This window comes from Pongo pygmaeus, chromosome 4 (genome assembly GCF_028885625.2).
Source record: "Pongo pygmaeus isolate AG05252 chromosome 4, NHGRI_mPonPyg2-v2.0_pri, whole genome shotgun sequence".
Classification (NCBI taxonomy): Eukaryota; Metazoa; Chordata; class Mammalia; order Primates; family Hominidae; genus Pongo; species Pongo pygmaeus.
The window spans coordinates 17207792-17231249 of record NC_072377.2 but is presented as its reverse complement, the minus strand read 5'-3'; the positions used below and the strand labels follow the sequence as shown (position 1 = coordinate 17231249).

Here is a 23458-nt window from a genome sequence, read left to right as displayed (position 1 = left end):
ACCAGCCATAAATTAACTCATATACGTTTAAAAGGCATAAATATAATATCAAGAGAGCAGTGAACAATTTTAAGTTTTAAAAAAATCCTGATACAAATCTCAAAGTCTCTGAAGGAGGTGACTGCTGTGAGTGTGATACAGCTTTTCCCAGTTTTCAGATATCCACAAGGTGGGGGCTGTATACCACTTGGTGCGTGTTCATCATATTTTCATCAGTTTCCATCTGCCCATCTTGTTGGGCACATGTGTAGTCATTGAGTTTTTGGTGTTGGCCTTCTTCATTATCTTTGACCCTGGAATGTAGAAAATGAGGTGGAGTTGATGGATGAAGATGCAAACCATTGGAGGTGGGTTATAATCAAAGTAGAAATAGGGGTTAAATTTTTACTATTTTTGTCTGTAACAGCGGAGGAGGAGCTGTTCTCTCATGGGAATAGTGACCATTTGTTATCTACTGAAAGAGTGTAAGAGCCCCTTTGTCCTTATACTGTGTTTTGATTCCATCACATTCTAAAATGCAAATTTGAATAGATAAGATTACAAGGATATCACCAGAAAGAAAGAATCTCCAGACACTCTTTTTGGGAGGGGGATGAGAAGTTAGGCAAGGAGTGAGGATACTGACAATAGTATGCCCCTATCTCTCCTAAAGTTTGTTCTTCGGAGGTTTCAACCCGATTCCCATCAGTTTCCCTAACCCTCAGATCCTCTGGCTCTTAGATATTCAGACCAGATTTCCGGTACAAGCTGTGCAGGGCTTTTACATCTTTTGCTTTCATTGACATTTACAAAGACACAGCAATTTCTTGTTGACACATTTGAGAGGAGTAGGGGGAACAAGTGACCTTATTTTTATCATGATCCGTGTGCTGGGAAAACTCTCTCAGAGCATGACATTAATGTTTTTGTTATAAAAAATGTCTTTTTTTTTTTTTTTTAAAAGACTTTTGCCCTCCTTAATTAGTAACCTACTTTTTTTGGGGGAGTCTTTCTTCTTTCTGGCCTTCTGCCTTTCCCTAATCCTTCTATTAATTCAGAGAGTGTTTTCCTGGTATTTCTACAGATTTCCTTGACAGTGGGGATGGGGTTGGTGGACAGGAAGAGTGTGGGGAGATAATTATGTCATATTCTGAGCTGATGTGTCTTGTTATCTTCTGGATGTTGTGATTTCTCCTAGTTTTTGTACCGTAAGTTTGAGCCAAGCTGACATCTTGCTGTCTTTGTACATATCTTACCAAAAAAAAAAACCCAGCCAAAAACGACTTTGGTGTGATCTCGGCTCACTGGAACCTCAGCTTCTTGTACCTCAGCTTCCCGAGTAGCTGGGATTACAGGCATGCTCCACAATGCCCGGCTAATTTTGTATGTTTTAGTAGAGATGGGGTTTCATCGTGTTGGCCAGGCTGATCTTGAACTCCTGACCTCAGGTGATCTGCCCACCCTATCTCAAAGTGCTGGGATTACAGGCGCGAGCCACCACGCCAGGCCCCGATTCTGTTTTTTGTTCACTGGATTAATAAATACCTTGTGTGTTATCTCTAAATTCTTCCCCACCCCTCTACCCACCCGAGACAGAGTCTCACTCTGTCGCCCATGCTGGAGTACAGTGGCGCAATCTCGACTTATTGGAACCTCCACCTCCTAGGTTCAAGCAATTCTCCTGCCTTAGCCTCCCGAGTAGCTGGGGTTACAGGGGTGTGCCACCACGGTGGCCCGGCTAATTTTTGTATTGTTAGTAGAGATGGGGTTTCACCATGTTGTCCAGGCTAGTCGTTAACTCCTGACCTCGTGATCCGCCTGCCTCGGCCTCCCAAAGTGTTGGGATTACAGGCGTGAGCCACTGCACCCAACTGTTATCTCTAAATTCTTATTTGGCACTTGGAAATGTGCCCATCTGCCAAAAATGGCTTGGAAAACACACAGTGCTTGAAGCTAGGACTCATTCCATTGATTTTTGTTTAGAACTGAGAGATGTATTCATATTTGGTTTGAATATGTCTTTTTCATTTCACTTAAGGGCAGCCAAGGAATTACTGCCCTATTATTTAGTTTAAGACAATTTCAAGGTGACCTGTAAATGAAAAGTGTTCATTTATGACCTAGTCTTTGGAGTTGGTTTTAGATGACAAATGTAAAGTCATCATCATATAATCTTAGTACCATACGTGGTAGCTGATGTTCATCCCTTTAGCAGAAAATTATTAAGCAGCCATTAGTTCTGGGCATTTGATGAGACAGTGAGAACCCAGAAGTTTTTGTGAGACAAGTCCTGGTCCCCACAGATTGGTCCATACAAGGGTGGTGAGAGGTGGTCCTCAGCACCCCCTGCTATTGTAGACACCAGGATTTGCTCTTGCCCTCCTTCCCATCTGCCCACATGCAGTTCCCCATCCTTGTCACGGTGCACCAGGAAATCAGCCACTTTGGCATATGAGCTGGAAGTTTGTCTCCTTGATTGATGATTACTAGGCAGGGGTAAGAAAAGTGAGATTACAGTAGAATGTAAGTGACCTGAGAGGTTTCTGTCCAAGGTGCTGTGGGAGAGAAGGCCAGCCCGCTCAGACTAGATGTGGTGGGGGAGCTCAAAAGAGGGGTGACTGGGAGGGTGTTGTGCTCAGCCAAGGAAGGAAAGACAGACAGACCCCAGGAGAGTTAACCCTTACAGGGACTCAAAGTTAATCTAATGGATATGGAGTCAGCTTGGCAGGTGAAACAATGGAGCGCTCAGGGAGGGCCTGGCAGAGAAATCACATTAAATAATTGATATTTTATCCTCGAAGTGATTGGGAACCAACTGTCAAGAGAATTCTAATCAGGGTATGGCCAGATTACATCACTGATAACAGTAATATGACTAACTGAAATATCAGAGTTGCTTACACAGTACCAAGAACTGTGCTAAATGTGCACAATACTTATGTGCATGATCTCACTCTGTTTGCACTAAGAAACATAGCCATTTGGATTATTCTTATATTATAGATGAGGAAACTAAGGATTGGAGAGCAGAGTAACTAAAGATTGCTCAGCCAGTGAGGTGCAGAGTGGAGTTCAGCACCGCCAAAGCTCATGTTGTACAAACTTCAGCAGTTTCCCTTGAAGGAGGAAAGATTCTAGTCAATCCTGTTTTGGGAAACAGCAGCCAAAGAAACCAAAGTCTTATCTCTGAAAATACCTTTCAATTCTACATTATCAAGGCCAAGAAAAATTGTCATTAAAACTAGTAAAATGGACGGGTGCGGTGGCTCATGCCTGTAATCCCAGCACTTTGGGAGGCTGAGGTGGGCGAGTCACGAGGTCAGGAGTTCAAGACCAGCCTGGCCAACATGGTGAAACCCCGTCTCTACTAATAATACAAAAATTATCCAGGTGTGGTGGCGCACACCTGTACTCCCAGCTACTCAGGAGGCTGAGGCAGGAGAATCATTTGAACCTGGGAGGTGGAGGTTGCAGTGAGCCGAGATAGTGCCACTGCACTCCAGCCTGAGTGACACAGTGAGACTCCATCTCAAAACACACACACACACACACACACACACACACACAAAGCACTAGTAAAATGTATTTTTAAATGTCATTAAAATTAAAGTTCAAAATTTAAAGAAACGTATCTTGGACTCTAATTTGAGAAATGTTGGCTTTATGCCACAGGATGCTAGAAGCAGAGAGATGAATTTGGAGGCAGTCGTAGAGGTCTGGGTTGAAAGATGTGAGTACTGGAGCCCCAGCAGAGGCAGGAGGAGGAAGGGGAGAGAAGGTGGATTCTAGATGGTGTCATTATCTGATCCCAAGGACTTGCAGTGTGGCTGCAGTGGTTGGCAATGGAGGGATTTTAGGTTGACTCTGGTTTCTGGCTTGGGGAACTGATAGCAAAGGTGTCATTCCCTGAGGAAGGGGTAAGGAAGTAGCACAAGGTGAACAGGAGGAGATGCCGAGGTCAGTTTTTGTTTTGAGACTTGCGAAACATCTAGGTGTTTTGGAGTCGTAGGAACGGAGGTTTACAGCAGAGTTTAAGTTCATGCGATAGCCATGTTACCTGAAGGGATCTGGGCTTATGACTGAGAAGACAGGGCTCCAAAAGGGGCTCTTAAAATTAGGACCAGGACATGAGGTCAGGAGTAAAGGGCCCTCAGAGGTGAGAGCTCATCCACCAGTAGTTGAGGAGCGAGCAGCCAAGAATTGGGGGTTCCATCCATGCCTCTTGAATTTCTCTAGACTGAAACTTACTATGTTTAAAACCAGTGGGTTAGAGGAGAAGCCCTTTTTTCCTTCTGAGAGCTTGTGACTCCTCGGGTAGATCTTTTGTTTTGTTTTTTGGAAAGCTGTTCTACAATGCTCATTTTATAAAACTGTATTAAACCCCTTATATTTATCCAGATACATTCACTGATAGTGATTTTGATTGGACTGATTTCCTTTTTAAGCCTAGAAATGTATACAAGCTTTAGAAAATAGGGAAAGAGTCATAGAAAAGTATTAAAAACACTTACAAAGCCAAGTGCAGTGGGGAACACCTGTAATCCTAGCACTTTGGGAGGCTGAAGTGGTCAGATTGTTTGAGCTCAGGAGTTTGGGACCAGCCTGGACAAGGTGGCAAAACCTTGTCTCTATGAAAAATACAAAAATTAGCAGGGCGTGGTGGCATGCGCCTGTAATCCCAGCTACCTGGTCGGGGGCTAAGGCGGGGAGCATCACTTGAACCCAAGAGGTGGAGGCTGCAGTGAGCTGAGATTGCTCCACTGCACTCCAGGCTGGGTGACAAAGTGAGTCCTGTCTCAAAAATAAATAAATAAACAAACACACACCCAAAAACCTATAAACTTGCCACACGATTGGAGTTCTGATACATAACCTAGGGAAATAAAAGATTTAAATAAATAAATATATATTTAATAATTTATATATACTTTAAATATATATATATTTAAATCTTTTATTTCCATAGGTTATTGGGGGAACAGTTGGTGTTTGGTTATATGAGTAAGTTCTTCAGTGGTGATTAGAGAGATTTTGGTGCACCCATCACCTGAGTAGTGTACACTGTACCCAATTTGTAGTCTTTTATGAAAACCTCACCCGCTTCCCACCCTTTCCCATTGATTCCCCAAAGTCCATTGTGTCATTCTCATGCCTTTGCATCCTCATAGTTTAGCTCCCACATACGAGTGAGAACATATGATGTTTGTTTTTCCATTCCTGAGTTACTTCACTTAGAATAATAGTCTCCAGTCTCATCCAGGTTGGTGCGAATGCCATTCATTCATTCCTTTTTATGGCTGAGTAGTATTCCATTGTATATATATATACCACAGTTTCTTTATCCACTCGTTGATTGATGGGCATTTGGGCTGGTTCCACATTTTTGCAATTGCGAATTGTGCTGCTATAAACATGCGTGCACAAGTATCTTTTTTGTATAATGAATTCTTTTCTTCTGGGTAGATACCCAGTAGTGGGATTGCTGGATCAAATGGTAGATCTACTTTTAGTTCTTTAAGGAATCTCTACACCGTTTTCCATGGTGGTTGTACTTGTTTACATTCCCACTAGCAGTGTAGAAGTGTTCCCTGTTCACTGCATCCATGACAACATTGATTCTTTTTTAATTTTTTGATTGTGGCCATTCCTGCAGGAGTAAGGTGGTATCACATTGTGGTTTTGATTTGCATTTCCTGATCATTAGTGGTGTTGTTTCATATGTTTGTTAGCCATTTGTGTATCATCTTTTGGTCCCATGTCCCCTTTACTCAGCTTCCCTCAGTGATATCTTGCAAAACCAGAGCGTAATATCCCAACCAGGAAACTGACATTGATGCAGTGGATACAGATCATTTCCATCAGCACAGGACCCTCCTGTTGCCCTTCACAGCCATCCTCATTACCTCCTGCCCAGTTCCCTCCTTAGCCTCTGGCAACCACCAGTCTGTTCTTCATCCTCTGTAATTTTGTCATTTCAAGAATATTCTATGAATAGAATCACATAGCATGTAACCAGGAATTGGCTTTTTCAGCTTTTGCCTATTGTAAATCTGCTATAAATGTTTGTGTGCAAGTTTTTTTGCAAATGTAAGTTTTTAGAATGAAGGCCCAAGAGTACAGTCACCCTGTGTGTGTGTGTGTATGTGTGTGTGTGTGTGTGTGTGTGTGTGTGTGTCTATTAAAAAAAATAACCCTAGGATTATACTATGTATATGCATAGTAGAATTTTATTACAAATGCATTTTAGTATAACTCCACAATGAAAAAACCATTTTTATACAGTGATTGTTTTCTGCACACTAAATTCCTAAATGTGGAAAGACTGGCTCGAAGAGTTTGAACATCTTTTTTTTTTTCTTGATAGACTTGGCCTGCATGGTGGGTATAAGCAACAAGAAAGCGTTCTAATTACACATCTTAGCATAACAAAAACAACAAGGATGATTTTCTTTGTGCAGTAGATTTCCCTTAAAAATTATACAGAAAGTTTTCTTTTGTGAATAAAAAAGTACTGTAGTTGAGGATTTAAAAGAAATCTGTACCTAAGTCTGTAAAATCACAGTTCCTGACCTTACATATAAATACAAATTTGAGGTCTGGTTTTCCTTTTTTTTTGAGATGGAGTCTCCCTCTGTCGCCCAGGCTGGAGTGCAGTGGCACAATCTTGGCTCACTGCAACCTCTGCCTCCTGGGTTCAAGTAATTCTTCAACCTCAGCCTCTCAAGTAGCTGAGACTAAAGGTGTGCACCATGACGCCTGGCTAATTTTTGTGGTTTTTAGTAGGGGTTTCACCATGTTGGCCAGGCTGGTCTTGAACTCCTCACCTCAAGTGATCCACCTGCCTTGGCCTCTCAAAGTGCTGGGATGAGAGGTGTGAGCCACCGTGCCTGGCTAGTTTTCCTTAATGTACAAATATCCTAGTATATTCTTGTGTGCGTGTGCGTGTGTGTGTGTGTGTATTAGCCGTTCCTTCCAACTGAGCTAACTCTGTGTGGCAGTTAATTTTTTCCTCTTAAGTTACCAAGAGTGGTCAGGGCCTGGGTATCACCGAGGCCTTTCTGGTTGCTGAGTAGTTACCATGAAAGTATATTCGTTGCATCTGCACTGCTTGTTGTGTGGCATCTCCACCGGCAGATGTGCTGCTGGCACACTAGCCCCTGGATGTTTCAGACTTCTTGACTTATCCTGTTAGCCTGCCTGCAGCCCTGCGGCGCCCTCAGAAAGGTTTGAGCTGGATGGTTAGGATATACTGCTCAGTGACTGGTCTGCCGGCAGCTTTATGATGTTGTGTGCACCATCCCTCATACTTTTGGGGGTGCGCTCTTTGTGTACATGACGGCAGGAAGAAACCTTCCATTTTGGGAACAGCAGTGTTTGTGGCGATTGCTCTTCAAGAGGATTCAGAAGATTGCTTTCCTGTGGAGTTTCTGTTGAATTGCATCTTGCAGTGAGATTTATTCTTTATCTCTTGTCTTTAGAAAAACAGTCTCGGTGTTGTGTTTGATATTAGTGTTGTCCATGATGATGAGTAGGTAGAGAAGATTCTGTACCCTCCCGAACCACTTATGTGCCTTTCATGTCCTTCAGGTCAGAAGCCAGGCAGCACCCAGGGCACAGGGGACCCTTCCCAAGTCAGCCCCTGCTGCAGCCACGCTCAACCACAGATGCCCCGTACCACGTCACCCTTGCATCTGTGTCCCTCCTGGCCATTACCTGTCCCACGTGGATCATCTCTGTTGTGCCCTGGGCATTTCCACCATAACAGCCCCCACCGCACTGTCGGGATTGCCTATTTTTCAGAACCCTCAGTGGACTGTAAACTCTTTGCAGGGAGGGGCTGTTTAATGAATCATTTTATTCCCAGGGTCCAGCTAACAGGCCACCATGAGTGATTGAGGAAACATAAAAGAGAGTAAATAAATGAAAAGTAATGGAATAAATGAGTGAGATTAAACCTAGTACACTGGGGCTGGGCATGGTGGTGTGCACCTGTAGTCCCAGTTAACTTGGTAGGCTGAGGCGGGAGGACTGCTTGAGCCCAGGAGTTCCAGGCGGTAGTTCACTCCAGCCTGGGTGACAGAGTGAGACCGTGTCTCAAAACAAAACAAACCTAGTGTACCAGGAAAGTGATGCAAAATCAGCTTTTCCTTCCTCCTGTCTACCCTGCCCTCTCCTTTGAAGGGTCACTGGGATTCTTTGCTTTTTTTTTTTTTTGGAGACAGTGTCTCTCTCTGTCACCCAGGCTGGAGTGCAGTGGCGCAATCTCAGCTCACTGCAACCTGCACCTCCTCGGTTTAAGTGATTCCCCTGCCTCAGCCTCCCAAGTAACTGGGATTACAGGCCTGTGACACCATGCCCTGCTAACTTTTGTTATTTTTAGTAGAGACGGGGTGGAGGGTGGTGGTTTCACCATGTTGGCCAGGCTGGTCTTGAACTCCTGACCTCAGGTGATCCAAAATGCTGACCTCGTCTTCCCAAAGTGCTGGGATTATACCTTCTTTGCTTTTGACTCCATTCCCAGGGCATCCACCCTCAGCAATCTCTTTGCCTTCATCTTCATGATGTAATCACACCACATTCTCCTTGTCAATTTAGAAGGGGAGCAACTCAAGCAAAGTGGAGGGCTAAGTGGACAGTAGCAGCAGCAGTGGGCCAGGCAGGGATGAGCTGTATGCTGCCCTCACCAATCTAAGCCTCAGCATCTCTGCCGCGGAGATAGTAATGCCTTTACCGCATATATTCGAACATCAATTCAGGGTGAGGAATGTGCCCAGGGACTCATAGCCAGTAAGGAAGTGGCGGAGCTGGAATTCAAAAGGCCATCTCTGAACACGTGGCCCTCTAAGGTCTGACTCTACCACGCATGCTTCCCCATGATACCAAGAAATTGACCTCTCCCTGTGCTGTGTGCTGTTGGGTAAGTTTCCTGACTTCTCTGATCCTCTGTGAATTCATCCTTTTAAAAATGAGCATCAGTATTACCTCCCCTTCTGAGGATCAAATGAGGTAACGTTAGCAATGTCTGATGCATGCAGCTGGCACTTAATAAACCAGTTCCCTCTGCTTGGCCCTCTTATTTTGTTTTGGCACCTAAAGGATACACTGGGCATTGAAAACCTGATGACAGTTTAAAGGACTTAATTTCACCAACTAGTTTGAGTCTTTGAAAAAGAAAATAACAATCTTTGTGTTATCTATACTGCATAGTCAGTTATCTAACAAAGTAGCAGAAGAGTTACATATGTAAAGATAACATTGGCTGGGCGCAGTGGCTAACGCCTGTAATCCCAACACTTTGGGAAGCCAGGGCAGGCAGATCACTTGAGTACGGGAGTTCGAGACCAGCCTGGCCACCATGGTGAAACCCCATCTCTACTAAAAATACAAAAATTAGCCAGGCTTGGTGATGCTTGCCTGTAATTCCAGCTATTCGGGAGGCTGAGCCAGGAGAATTGCTTGAAGCCAGGAGGCGAAGGAGGTTGCAGTGAGTCGAGACTGTGCCACTGCATTCCAGCCTGGGTGACAGACTCTGTCTCCAAAAAAACAAAAAAAGATAATGTTAACCCCTAGGCTATAGTAATTAGAGTGCCAAATCTCTGACAAGTTTGAGCTGAAAACAGGGCACTATTGCCATTTTTTCCTCTGCACGCTAGCAGAGTAGACCTGTGTGAATTTCCTTTTGATTAGATTCCAGTGAAACTCTCTAGGGGACTTGACATTTTCATGCCCCGAATAATTTCTCCAGTCTTGTGAGGAAGCAGCAAAAACAATAGGAAAAGGCAGATTTTCAGTTAGGTGGATTGTTTTCTTCGTAGACTCTTCTTGGTTGCAAAGGAACACCATAAAAGTATAAATTACTCAGTACAAAATAATCGTGGAGCGAGCTTGAGCACGCGTATACCAGTCATTGAAAGCACAGAGTCAGTGAAGCTGAACATAAGGTCGTTTTTGTTTACATGATTGCTCATTTCAGCCACATGTCAGGAGGCAGATGTCTTAACAACCTTTGTTATTGATCATTACTTTGATTCATGAATTAAAGAGCCAATACACGAAAGGAGGAAAATAAGAGCGACATCCCCAGAAACAACGTGGAATTCCAGGAAAAATCTAAACGAGGCCAGCCAACTTCGTGCAAGGGGATTAAAATAGGAGAAGAGAGTGTTATGACAAATAGCTTTTCATCAGAGAGCTTACAGGCAAGGTTGTCATAAAACATGGAGAACGCACACGCAGCCTCCCCTTGCCTGCTCCCTCCTCCCTCGCAGGAGCTGTTCTGGAGAGTGTGTTCTCTCTCATCTTCAGAGCCTGGGCTCCTCCCGCCGCACTCCCTGAGACTCTTGCTTTTTCCTCATAGAATGCTCTATGTTGTTCTTTGTATTCTGTTCCCCTGATAGGAATTGCTACCTTTTATTGTGTTCTTGTTGTATGCCAGTCGCTGTGACTTTTACCTAGATTATTTTCCTTAGTTTTTATGGTAATTCTATGAGTTGTCTCTGATCAACATCCTTATTTTACAGATGGAGACAATACTGGGCCAGAGAAATGAAAATCTTGCTTGTTGTCCTTAAGTTATAGGTAGCATAGATCTAGGAGAGGTCAATACAGCTAGAAATGATTCTAAGGCCGTGTTTGCCTCTTATTCCACTCTTTTTTGTTTTGTTAATTTATTTTTTGAGACTGAGTCTCGCTCTATATCACCCAGGCTGGAGTGCAGTGGTGCAATCTTGGCTCACTATAACCTCCGCCTCCCGGGTTCAAGCGATTCTCGTGCCTCTCCCTCCCAAGTAGCTGGGATTACAGGCACCCACCACCATGCCCGGCTAATTTTTGTATTTTTAGTAGAGACGGTTTCACCATGTTGGCCAGGCTGGTCTCGAACTCCTGACCTCAAGTGATCTGCCCATCTTGGCTTCCGAAAGTGCTGGGATTACAGGCACGAGCCACCGTGCCCGGCCTGGTTTTGTTTTTTTGAGACAGGGTCTCGCTGTCTTGTCCAGGCTGGAGTGCAATGACATGATCTCAGCACACTGCAACCTCTGCCCCCTGGGCTCAAGTAATTCTCGTGCCTCAGCCTCCTGAATAGCTGGGATTACAGGCATACGCCACTGCATCCAGCTGTCCACTCTGCCTTTCTATATGTATAATACCCATTTTGAGGGCCGGGACCATTCCTTCAGTATTTGTTGAGTCTGCCAGGGCTGGGCACTGGGGACAAGATGGGCATGGTTCCTGCCTCAGACTAGTGAGGTGTGAAGTCAACTGAGAGTCATAGCTGGCATTTAAAAGAAATGAAATAGGATATAAAATATAGGGAGGCATCAAACGTTGTGATGCTAAGTGTTGTGTTAGGAAACTTTTGTTAAACTACAGTAGTTCATATTTCTCACTGTGGGTTGTGGTCAGAAGAGTGTGAAAGATCCTGACCAAGAGGTTGCAGGGTGGGGGTGTGATGGCTTTTAAACAAGGTAATGGATAAGTGATTATAATGTGTCATAAGGAGCAATGAGGACACACACGTGATAGAATAAGGAAGAGAGTGGCTGGGGTTCCTCTGGACAAGACCAATGGTGTCTTCCGAGAGGATAACATTTGAGGTGAGACCCCAAAGAGGAGAGTAGCAGGAAGATAGTTGCCCAGACATGGGAAGAGGTGCAAGATCCAGGGCCAGGACAGAGCAAAGGAATATTCTCAGAAACAGAGATAGTGTGGACCATATTGTTTGACCATAATTAATGCAGTACAATTAGAAAATCTCAAAAATGTAAGCAGTCTCCAATTCGTAGAAATCCTCCTTCTCCTCCTTAACTTGGGTCAAATAAAAATGAATGAATATAATATGACATAATATTGTCATGCTGATTTTGACTTACCTCTATTCAATGTTTTTATTTCTTTGATTGTTTTTGAAAGTTTTTGTTTTGTTTCTTTGAGACAGAGTCTTGCTCTATTGCCCAGTCTGGTGTGTAGTGGTGTGATCTTGGCTCACTGCAACCTCCGCCTCCCAGGTTCAAGCGATTCTCCTGCCTCAGCCTCCCGAGTAGCTGGGACAACAGGTGTGTGCCACCATGCCCAGCCAATTTTTGTATTTTTAGTAGAGACGGGATTTCACCATGTTGGCCAGGTTGGTCTCAATCTCTTGACCTCGTGATTCGCCTGCCTTGACCTCCCAAAGTGCTGGGATTACAAGCGTGAGCCACTGCGCCCGGCTGAAAGATGTTTTTATGATTTATGAAAAGTTTTACTTACAGGCATTGGCTTGTTGTCATCATTTTTTCTTAGTGTCTGCATAGACGTCTGGTTGTTTGGCATCTCAGGACATTTCTAGACCGTACTATTGACATTTTGGGTAGTATTGGGTATTACTTTGATGTTTGGCAGCATTTCTGGCCTCTGCCCATTTAATGCCAGGTAGCACCCTTCTCCTCTCCCCCAAATTCTAACAACCAAAAATCTTTCCAGGTGTTGTCAAGTGTCCCTGGCAGTGGTGGGGGCGGGAAGGAGATTGAGAACCTTTACTCTAGAAGAAAAGGCAAGCTAGTGTGAGAGGAAGATGCCATGCTTGAGAATACCTGTACGTCATCTATCGATTAGGGTTTTTTTTTTTTCATTTTAATTTCCCTTCAGTTGGAAAAGTTAGGTTTTAAGACTGGGGGCTCCTAATGACTTGTAATAAAAGGAATCTGTGTATAAGCCCCTTCTCCAAATTATGTTTTCAGTTGTATTGATCAGTTTCCTTTGTTCTGCACCCACGCCAATCCAGTTCACCATGTCACCAGCAGTTTGTACTTCTAGAACAGAACAGTTTGTTCTCAGGTATCATTTTATCCAAGTGGATTTCTTGTCTGTTAATCCTCCATGTTTTGCTCATTCCTTACCTCCTTTTCCATGGTTTATGCTGCATTAAAGTAACTAAGTTTATTCCAACTTGTGATTTTTAGAAAAACATCTTGTTACAGTATTGTGGCCCTTGTTTCTTTCAGGAAAATTTCTATAAAAGTAACCGCCTCCCCTGCCTCCAGCCAGGCGCGGTGGCTCATGCCTGTAATCCGAACATTTTGGGAGGCCGAGGTGGGCGGATCACGAGGTCAGGAGATCAAGACCATCCTAGCTAACATGGGGAAACCCCATCTCTACTAAAAATACAAAAAAAATTAGCTGGGCGTGGTGGCGGGCACCTGTAGTCCCAGCTACTAGGGAGGCTGAGGCAGGAGAATGGCGTGAACCCTGGAGGCGGAGTTTGCAGTGAGCCGAGATTGTGCCACTGCACTCTGGCCTGGGTGACAGAGTGAGACTCTGTCTCAAAAAAAAAAAAAAAATCCCCCCTCCCACCCCACTTTTTTTCCCCCCTCCAAGATGGAGTCTTGCCCTGTCATCCAGACTGGAGTACAGTGGTACCATCTCGGCTCACTACAACATCTGCCCCCCGGGTTCAAGTGATTCTCATGCTTCAGCCTCTTGATTAGCTGGGATTACTGTCACGCGCCACCATGCCTGGCTAATTTTGGGGTTTTTAGTAGAGTCGGGATTTCACCACATTGGCCAGGCTGGTCTTGAACTCCTGGCCTCAAGTGATCTGTTTGCTGCCTCAGCCTCCCAAAGTGCTGGGATTACAGGTGTGAACTACTGAGCCCAGCCAATAATCCCATTCTTTAAATTTAGAGTTTTCTTTCCTGCTGTATACCTTGCATGACTAATACCTTGCTAATTGTTACACATAGAGGTGACTTTTGATAGTTCAAGAATCTCTCTTAAGAAATTCTTCAGTAAGATTGTGGGTCTCATTAATCCTTTGAAGTCTCCAAATTAAATCAGGTGTTCACTCACCCAATAATGTATTAAGACACTAGAACGCTGGGCGCTGGTTCTGTTTCTCACCTCCTTAGGGTTTTTCCTTTAATGTTAATCCATCAGGCTGCCCCCGAATACCTGATGTAATTATAACCCCCAGGTACTCCTTAGTCCACCCTGACCTTTATTTTTATTTATTTTATTTATTTATTTTTTTGAGATGGAATCTTGCTCTGTCGCCCAGGCTGGAGTGCAGTGGCACGATCTCAGCTTACTGCAAGCTCTGCCTCCCGGGTTCATGCCATTCTCCTGCCTCAGTCTCCCGAGTAGCTGGGACTACAGGCGCCCACCACCACGCCGGGCTAATTTTTTGTATTTTTAGTAGAAACGGGTTCCACCATGTTAGCCAGGATGGTCTCGATCTCCTGACCTCGTGATCTGCCCGCCTCAGCCTCACCCTGACCTTTATTACGTTTCATAGACTCCATCACCACCTGTGATACTATCTATTCACTTGTATTTTATTTTCTTCCCTTGAATTGGAATGTAAGCTCGATCCCCAATGCCTAGAACACACCAGCCAAACAATGTTTAAAAATTTGCTTGAATGAGTGATTTTCTAAATTTCTAAATTTTTTTCTTCATAGGAATTATTTGCTTGACTTTTTTTTTTTTTTCCAACTTCTAAGTTTAGTTTGTCATGTAGGTAAATGTGTGCCGTGGTGGCTTGCCGCGCACGCCATCCCATCACCTAGGTCTTAAGCCCAGCATCCATTAGCTATTCTTCCTGATGCTCTCCCCAAATTTCTAAATGTATCTGATCCTTATTTAGCACCTTCTGAATGCCAGACAATGTTCTAAGAGCTTTACAAACTTGAACCCACTTCTGAATGGATGGTTATCCTTACTTTTCCTCCACAAATACATTTTTCTCTACTACTCTCTTTTTTTTTTTTTTTTTGAAATACTCATTGTTTTGAGCAGCTGCAATCCTGTATCTTGACATAATGTTTTTTGTTTTTGTTTTTTCCTGTTCCTAGCCTTCTGTTTTATTCATGTAACTATTGTCTCCCATCACGATTCTGTCTTCCTGTGGTCGTGAGAAGGAATGATTCTAGTTCTCTTGATTTTTCCACCCCTGGAATGGGCATGCGCAATGTGCTCCTGAAAATAGGAGGAAAGGGGCGGGTGCGGTGGCTCACGCCTGTAATCCCAGCACTTTGGGAGGCCGAGGTAGGCGGATCATGAGGTCACGAAGTCAGGAGATCGAGACCATCCTGGCTAACAGGGTGAAATCCCGTCTCTACTAAAAATACAAAAAATTAGCCGGTTGTGGTGGCAGGCGCCTGTAGTCCCAGCTACTCGGGAGGCTGAGGCAGGAGAATGGTGTGAACCCGGGAGGTGGAGTTTGCAGTGAGCTGAGATCGCACCACTGCACTCCAGCCTGGGTGACAGAGTGAGACTCCATCTCAAAAAAAAAAAAAAAAAAAAAAAATAGGAGGAAAGGAAGTCAAATGTGTGAAGGTGGGGAACTCTAGTTTACAGGTTATAGCCCTATTTTTCAGTGATGGTTTCCAGCTCTGAACTGTTCACTTGGGCTATACATTGTCTTGCTTACATAGGATGTAAACATTAAATCATTTTATATATATATATATACACCTTATATAGATATTTTATACATATATACATACATATACAAAACATCTTATATATTATATATTATACATTATACATATATAAAACATCTTATATATTATATCTTATACATATATGTATATAAACATCTTACGTAATATATTAAGATCTAAGGTATCTTAAGATATAAGATCTTATATAATATATATAATAATATATATAAGATGTGTTATATCTATACATGTATAATATATAATACATAAGATGTTTTATATGTGTAAAATACATATAAGATATATATTACATATAAGATGTTTTATATATGTGTGAAATATATACCATACACATTATATGTAATATGTATGTGTATATTACATATATGTAAAATATAATTAGTATGTATGTTTTGTAGTGTCTTAAGTATTATGTATGATTATTTCCAGAAAGCAGAATATGTATCAGTATAAATACAAGTAAAAATTATAATATTCTAAATCTTCAAAATCTGGATTTCTCAGTATACCTAGAGTGACAGGTGGTAGAAGCTGTTTTGTTTTCATGTTGAGAAGGACTTGCTGGTGGTGAGTTTGCAGGGGCTGGAGAGGGAGATAGTTGTGCTGGCTTCAGTGCCCTGTCTTCTTGCTTAGAAGAAAATTTGGGAAGGGAACTCGAGTTGTGCTGGCAGGAGCCTTGAGTCAGCAGAGTGAGATGAGACCTCGGGTGTGTGCCGGGAGCTGGCAGGTGGCATGGGCCCTTCTTTATACTACTTGGTTGACCGAGAGTTGACCAGCAGGCAAGTTCTCTTTCTGCCCAACCCTGGTCGGCACTTTCTTTGGAAGATGCAAGTACCTGTCTGGTTGTAGCTGTTCTGAAAACGTGCCTGGATTGGCATCATGGGGATGTGGCGTGCTGGGGGAAGGCAGGGCGTTCTAGCTGTTTCACTTCTGGGAATTTCTAGGTTGTCCCAAGGCTGCTTCGACTCCGGCCTAAGTTTCTGTTTCTTAACTTTCTTCTGGTGTTGATGACTTAAAATGAAGGGTCTACGTGTTTCTTCACTCTTGGATGTCCTTGTGCCTTCTGGGTGCGAAGCACTTCTACCCTGCTCCCTAGATGGCCCCAGGCCTCTGCCAGCCCTGTGGGGCTCATGTGGCAGGGTTGGCCACCTTACCATGAGATGGGGCCACTAGGACTGTCTCTTCTCCTGGTGGATGTCTGAGCCCAGGAAGCAGCTGGGGACAGTGGCTTTTCTTCATAAGAGACGGGTGGGTCCCTACCTTGGCCTCGAGCAGTTTCTCAGGACTGGCTTGACCAGCTCTTGTGGTTCATGTGGCAGAAATGCTACTGCTGAAGTTGTAATTTTTCTCTAGAAAAATGAAACATGCCATTTGTCATGGCTCATGAAAACCATTGGATTGGTACTTTTGCATTTCTTAGTGTGTCATTCTCCTTTGCAATAACACCATTTGTTGCCATGTAGGCAGCCAGTCAGTATCTAAAAATAGCCTCTCCAATAAAAACATTCCGCACATATGATTGCAGAAAATTGTTTTGTGTGCACACATGCTCATGCCAGTGTGTGCGTGTCTGAAGGCTGAGCACTTTTCATGTTATTTAACATCCTTTTTAAAAAAATCTCTTGATGTTTTTATTTTACTTAAAGGAGGCTTGTAATCCAAGTATTTAAAAACTACCAACTGTAGTAAATGAGTAAATACGGAGTGGAACTCCGCAATCAAACGATTTTGTTATTGCTTGAGTTTGTAAAGCTGGTCAAGCTTTGGTCAACAGATGGAGCTTAATGTGATGTGGTTAATCCTGAACCAAATCACTTAGGACGAAGAGCACTGAGTAGACATTAGAAATCCATGCAAATTCAGCAATCTGACGGTACCAGAGTCGCCTTATGTACATGCTATAACATGTCTGTAGCACTCATTGCTGTTTTTGGAATTTTAAAGAAGATAGGTTCTTGAGCAAACAAAAAAACCAATTTTATTTTAAATCAGAGTGCATTTGTTCTGCCGAGAGAGAACACAAATGCTATATATCCTGGTTGAAAGGGAATATTGTCCAAGGAGATTTTCTAAATATTCCCGTGATGATGCGTTCCAGTCTTTGAAAAGATACATAGACTATTTAATCAATATGAATGTATATCATATTTAAAGTACTTAATAATTAAATGGAATAACTATTATAAAGCTTTGAAATTATATGATTCAATATGAAACATTATATAGGGAAACCAAATTACTTTCTAAAACTTAGAAAGTTTCTTAATTGTTACAGATTTATATGAAACGGAGAAATAATGCAGAGAAGTGAACTAGAAGTTTATAATTTCTATGACTCCCAAAAGATGGTTCATACTTGAACTAATATCTTTTAGGAACATCTAATAGCAATGGTCAAAATAATTGCTTCTTTTAGAAATATATAGGTGACAGCTGGGCTCCGTGGCTCATGCCTGTAATCCCAGTACTTTGGGGGGCCAAGACAGGTGGATTGCTTGAGCCCAGGGGTTTGAGACCAGCCTGGGCAACATGACAAAACCCTGTATGTAAAAAAAAAAAAAAAAATGTAAAAATTAGCTGGCTGATGGCACACGCCTGTAGTCCCAGCTACTCAGGAGGCTGAGGTGGGAGGATCACTTGAGCCTCAGAGGTAGAGGCTGCAGTGAGCTGTAATCATGCCACTGCACTCCAGCCTGAGTGACAGAGTGAAATCATGCCTCAAAACAACAACAACAACAACAACAAAAATATATATATATACACACACACACACACATACACACAGAGAGATAGGTAACATAAAATGAAAAATATTTTTGCAATATATTTTTTATTGTCCAATTTATAATCTTTTTGCTGAAATTATACTGAGATGGTGTTGTCAGTTTGGGAAACTTGTGTGAAAAATCACTTACTGCTGATAATGAAATAATTGAATTCCTCTCCCTCCCTCAGGTATTCACTTATAAGCAGAGCACAATTACCCACCAGAAGGTGACTGCTATGCACCCCACGAACGAGGAGGGCGTGGATGACATGGCGTCCTTGACAGAGCTCCATGGCGGCTCCATCATGTATAACTTATTCCAGCGGTATAAGAGAAATCAAATATATGTAAGTTCCATTTGTAATTCCTTTAAAAAGATCCTCACGTTTGAGTGAATGCTTATTTTTGTTTTCAGAGAGTATTTCTTGCCTTTTGAGAACTCTTGTTAAAATCTAAGTAAAATTATGTTTTTAATGGATTTGCCACATTAGAAACTTGGGTCAATAAATCATGTTTTCCTAGAGTTTATTGCGTAGGTTTTATTAGTGGGGATTTACTTTCTGTGGAAGGGCCTTCTGCACGTCGAGGTAGTTTGACCTTGCTGCTTGTGAATACGCTCTGTTGTGTTCAGTTTCTAAGTGTTCTGCTTCGGAAGGAAGTCACGGAGTTGTTAGACTGACCGAGGGAAAATATTGTCTTGTTGACATGAGTACTTGAGCTTAAGCTGTCTTTTCTGGATTTTTCTCTTTCTATGGATTTTCAGTCATTTTTCTGGCTCTGGAGCCCACCCTAGGGTGATACTTGCATTCAAGGGAACCCATCTTTCTAAGTTGTGGGATTCCTGCTTGCTATTTTGAATGGAGAAATACATAAAAAGTGGTCATGCACATTTTTCTCTCAACTTCTATGAAATGTGACTATACCTCTATTATAAAGTGATATTTAAAAATCACTTGTTATAAATTTTTGACATGAAAGTACAGATACTACATTATCTGTCAAGATCAGTTGACCTGCAGATTTTCTCCCCTTTTCCATCTGCCTGTTTGCAAGTCTTTATAGGAAACTAAAGGCAACTGGTTATGTATGTTTATTTCTCTTGTCCAGCTCAAATTTATATAGTTTTTAAGCCAAAATTATAATACTTTAAAAACTCTTGATCTTTTAGTAATTTGTATTCTTTAGGAGTTAAATTTCTCTTTGCAAATAAGTTTGTGATTATGATTAATAATAAATTAGCCTTTGCCAGGCGCGGTGGCTCACACCTGTAATCCCAGCACTTTGTGAGGCCGAGGTGGGCGGATCACGAGATCCGGAGTTTGAGACAAGCCTGACCAACATGGTGAAATCCCGTCTCTACGAAAAATACAAAAACTAGCCGGGCATGGTGGCCCATGCCTGTAATCCCGGCTACTCAGGGGGCTGAGGCAGGAGAATTGCTTGAACCAGGGAGGCAGAGGTTGCAGTGAGCCAAAATCACGCCACTGCACTCCAGCCTGGGCGACAGAGTGAAACTCCCTCTCAAAAAAAAAAATAGGCCAGGTGCGGTGGCTCACGCCTGTAATCTCAGCGCTTTGGGAGGCTGAGACGGGCGGATCACGAGATCAAGAGATCGGACCATCCTGGCCAACATGGTGAATCCCCGTCTCTACTGAAAATACAAAAATTAGCTGGGCGTGGGTGGCGTGCGCCTGTAATCCCAGCTACTCGGGAGCCTGAGGCAGGAGAATCGCTTGAACCTGGGAGGCGGAGTTTACAGTGAGCTAAGATCGCACTACTGCACTCCAACCCGGGGACAGCAAGACTCCATCTCAAAAAAAAAAAAAACAAAAAAACTCAAGGCATGCTTAATATTCAGGTTCTAACAATTTATCTACCCTTAGACTGAGAAAGGAGCTGGGAAAGAGAAAGAATTAGATATTTATGGGTTTAAACTGCTAAATTTTACTCAGTTAAAAAAAAAAAAGAGTGTATTTGCCTTTTTTTTTGAGGCAGAGTCTCGCTCTGTCACCAGGCTGGAGTGCAGTGGCGCGATCTTGGCTCACTGCAGGCTCCGCCTCCTGGGTTCAAGTGATTCTCCTGCCTCAGCCTCCCAAGTAGCTGGGACTACAGGTGTGTGCTACCACACCCAGCTAATTTTTGTATTTTTAGTAGAGACGAGGTCACCATGTTGGCCAGGATGGTCTCGATCTCCTGACCTTGTGATCCGCCTGCCTCGGCCTCCCAAAGTGCTGGGATTACAGACATGAGCCACCGTGCCCGGCCTTTTTTTTTTTTATACTGTGAAAGTGTCATTTTTGTCAGATCGACCTAATGTTTGCCAAATGTTTTCAAACAGCCCTGTCCAGAGAAATGCAATGATGCTGTAGTCCTCTGACTTGCTGAGCTAGCTTGTCCTCAGTCTTTAGATTAAAATATTTTCCATATGTTCAGAAAAGGTAATGTTTATACATGTTGGTGTGAAAGTGGCGATGCATTCTGTGTTTTGCATGAGCTGGCATAATGTGCATTTATTTCTCTGTTCCCATCTCAAAAATCCCCTTGTAGATGACCAGTGAATTACCTCTTTCCCATAGAATACCACTGCATAGGTATCCACATGACTGCTGCACTGTGCATGTGTTGTTATTATTAAATATTTGACACTGTCGTGTAACTATTTGTTTACAAAGCAGTTTCTTTGCTAGGTTTGTCAAGGACTTATTTTGTCTTCCTGGAGCCAAGGACACTGCCAGGCACCTGGTAGTTGTGCAATAAATATTTATAAAATACATGCCATTCGTGTTACAAATAGTCTTGTAGTTCATAAAATGTGAACCTGGATTTTAAAATTTTTTATTGGTGTATGTCTCTTGTAGGTGCAGATAGGTTGAATATACCTAATCCAAAAACTCCAAATCCACAATGCTTCAAAATCCAAGACATTTTGCATGCTGATGTGATGCTGAAAGGAAATGCTCATTGGGAATATTTTGGATTTTGAATTTAACTTAAATTATGCTTAACCAGTACACAGTATGCAAATATTCCAAAATCCAAAAAATATTGAAATCCACAACACTTTTTGTCCCAGGAGTTTCACACAAGGGATGCTCAATCTATATTTTGAAACTCATACTTTGCTGTCATTAGAGAAAAAACACAAGTTTTTTTTTCTTTTTTTTTGTAATGGTGTCTTGCTGTGTTGCCCAGGCTAGACTCAAACTCCTGAGCTAAAGTGATCCTCCTGCCTTAGCCTCCTGAGTACCTGGGATTATAGGCATGTGCCGGCATGCCCACCTAGACACAAGTTGTTATTGTACATTTTCAATAGTCAAGAAAAAGTAAGTAAATTAGAAGGAAAAAAAACTACACAAGGAGTTTAAAAGGCAGACCCTTTTAAAAAGTTTTTTATTTATTTTCCTCTTTTCATGATAATGTTGTTAAACCTGATAGCTAAATTGCCAATAAATACTATGAATAAGATCTTGGTCTTGGAATAAGGTCATATTCTTCCTTTCTAAGGGGAAACCCGCAGGATTTTTGTGCATCCAATTTGCAGTTCAGTTCAGTTAATTATGCCATTGTAGACCTTCCGTTTGAGGCTTGCAAAATTGTATATTATCCATAAAGCAGCCACCATGATTTTTTTAAATTATCATTGAAGCCATTTACTGGAGATGCCAGCATCTGTTGGACTCCGCTCGCATGGAGACAAGACTGCCACCTGTCCGAACAGCCACTGCTTCTCCACATTTGATCCTGGCTCGGAGCAATGCCTGTCTATATCTTTAAAAGAGAAAAAAAATAAAATGACTTGAATTGTTCCAGAGATGTTGCATTAGTTTTCTTTTGCTGAATAACCAATTACCATAAGTGTACCAGCTTAAAAGAACAAAGTGGCTGGGCGCAGTGGCTCACGCCTGTAATCCCAGCACTTTGGGAGGCCGAGGCGGGTGGATCACGAGGTCAGGAGATCGAGACCATCCTGGCTAACGTGGTGAAACCCCGTCTCTACTAAAAAAAACAAAGTACAAAAAATTAGCTGGGTGTGGTGGCGGGCACCTGTAGTCCCAGCTACTCGGGAGGCTGAGGCAGGAAAATGGCGTGAACCTGGGAGGCAGAGCTTGCAGTGAGCGGAGATCGCGCCACTGCACTCCAGCCTGGGCGACAGCGAGACTCCATCTCAAAAAAAAGAACAAAGCTACTTGCCCTCTTACAGTTCTGTAGGTTGGAAGTCCCATAGGTCTCCCCAGCAGAAATCAAGGTATCAGCAGGGCTGCGTCTGTTTCCAGAAGCTGTAGGGGAGGATCCATTTATGCTCATTGTGTTGTTGGCTGAATTCAGTTACTTGCAGTTGGAGGACTGAGGTCCTTGTTTTCTTGCTGTCACCTGAGGGCTGTTCCCAGCTTCTAGAGGCTGCTCAAATTCTCTGGTCTCCTGATCTCTGGCTCCCTTTCTTCGTCTTCAGTGCTAGTAACCATGTATTGCTTCCTTCTCCTGGCTTCAGATCTTTCCTCCTTCTCCTCCACTGTCTTCTTTCTCTCTCTCTGGCTGCAGCCAAGAAAGGCTGTGTGCTTTTAAGGCCTCACGTGATTAGATTGGGCCTCCCCGGATGATCTCCCCATCTCAGGCTTCATAACCATAATCACCTGTGCACAGCCCCTTTGCCATGTGACATTATCTAGTCACAGGCTCTGGGATGAGTGTGGATGGATGTCTTTGCGGGAGGAGCCATTATTCTGCCCACCATAGGTGTCCTCCTTTTTTTTGTTTGTTTTTTTTTTGTTTGTTTTTTAGAGACAGGGTCTCGCTTTGTCACCTGGGCTGGAATGCAGTGACGTGATCGCTGTTCACTGCAGCTTTTAACTAACTCCTGGGCTCTAGTGATCCTGTCACCTGAGTGTATATATAGTACTACAGTATATAATATATAGGACTATAGGTGTGAGCCACGCACTTGGTTAATTTTTAAGTGTTTTTTTTTTTTTTAATTTATAAAATGTTGCTATGTTGCACAGGCTGGTCTTGAACTCCTGGGCTCAAGTGATCCTCCCACCTGGGCCTTCCAACGTGTTGGGATGACAGGCATGAGCCTCCACATTCAGCCAGGTACTCTCCTTTGAGTCATATCATTGAGGAGGGACTCCTGTGGCATTTTCCCCCTGCTGGCGTCTGGATGTTTCATTATTTGTTGACTTTCTGTTCTGAGCTGGCAGGTTCCGTGGGTTGCTGGCAAGTGGCTCATCGCCAGGTAGAGAGGCTGCCATTCTTTGCTAAGGAGTACTGT

General features: G+C 42.9%; 1 protein-coding gene and 1 pseudogene across 1 annotated transcript in view; one reads left to right on the top strand and one right to left on the bottom strand.

The window, feature by feature from the left end:
• Positions 1-23458, top strand: part of MYO10 (myosin X) — a 268244-nt gene that overhangs the window by 99782 nt on the left and 145004 nt on the right. The window contains exon 3 of the mRNA XM_054489918.2: positions 18378-18536. Within this exon, the coding sequence (XP_054345893.1) occupies positions 18378-18536 (159 nt within the window). The remainder of the gene's footprint in view (positions 1-18377; positions 18537-23458) is intronic.
• Positions 13077-23356, bottom strand: LOC134739579 (uncharacterized; annotated as a pseudogene).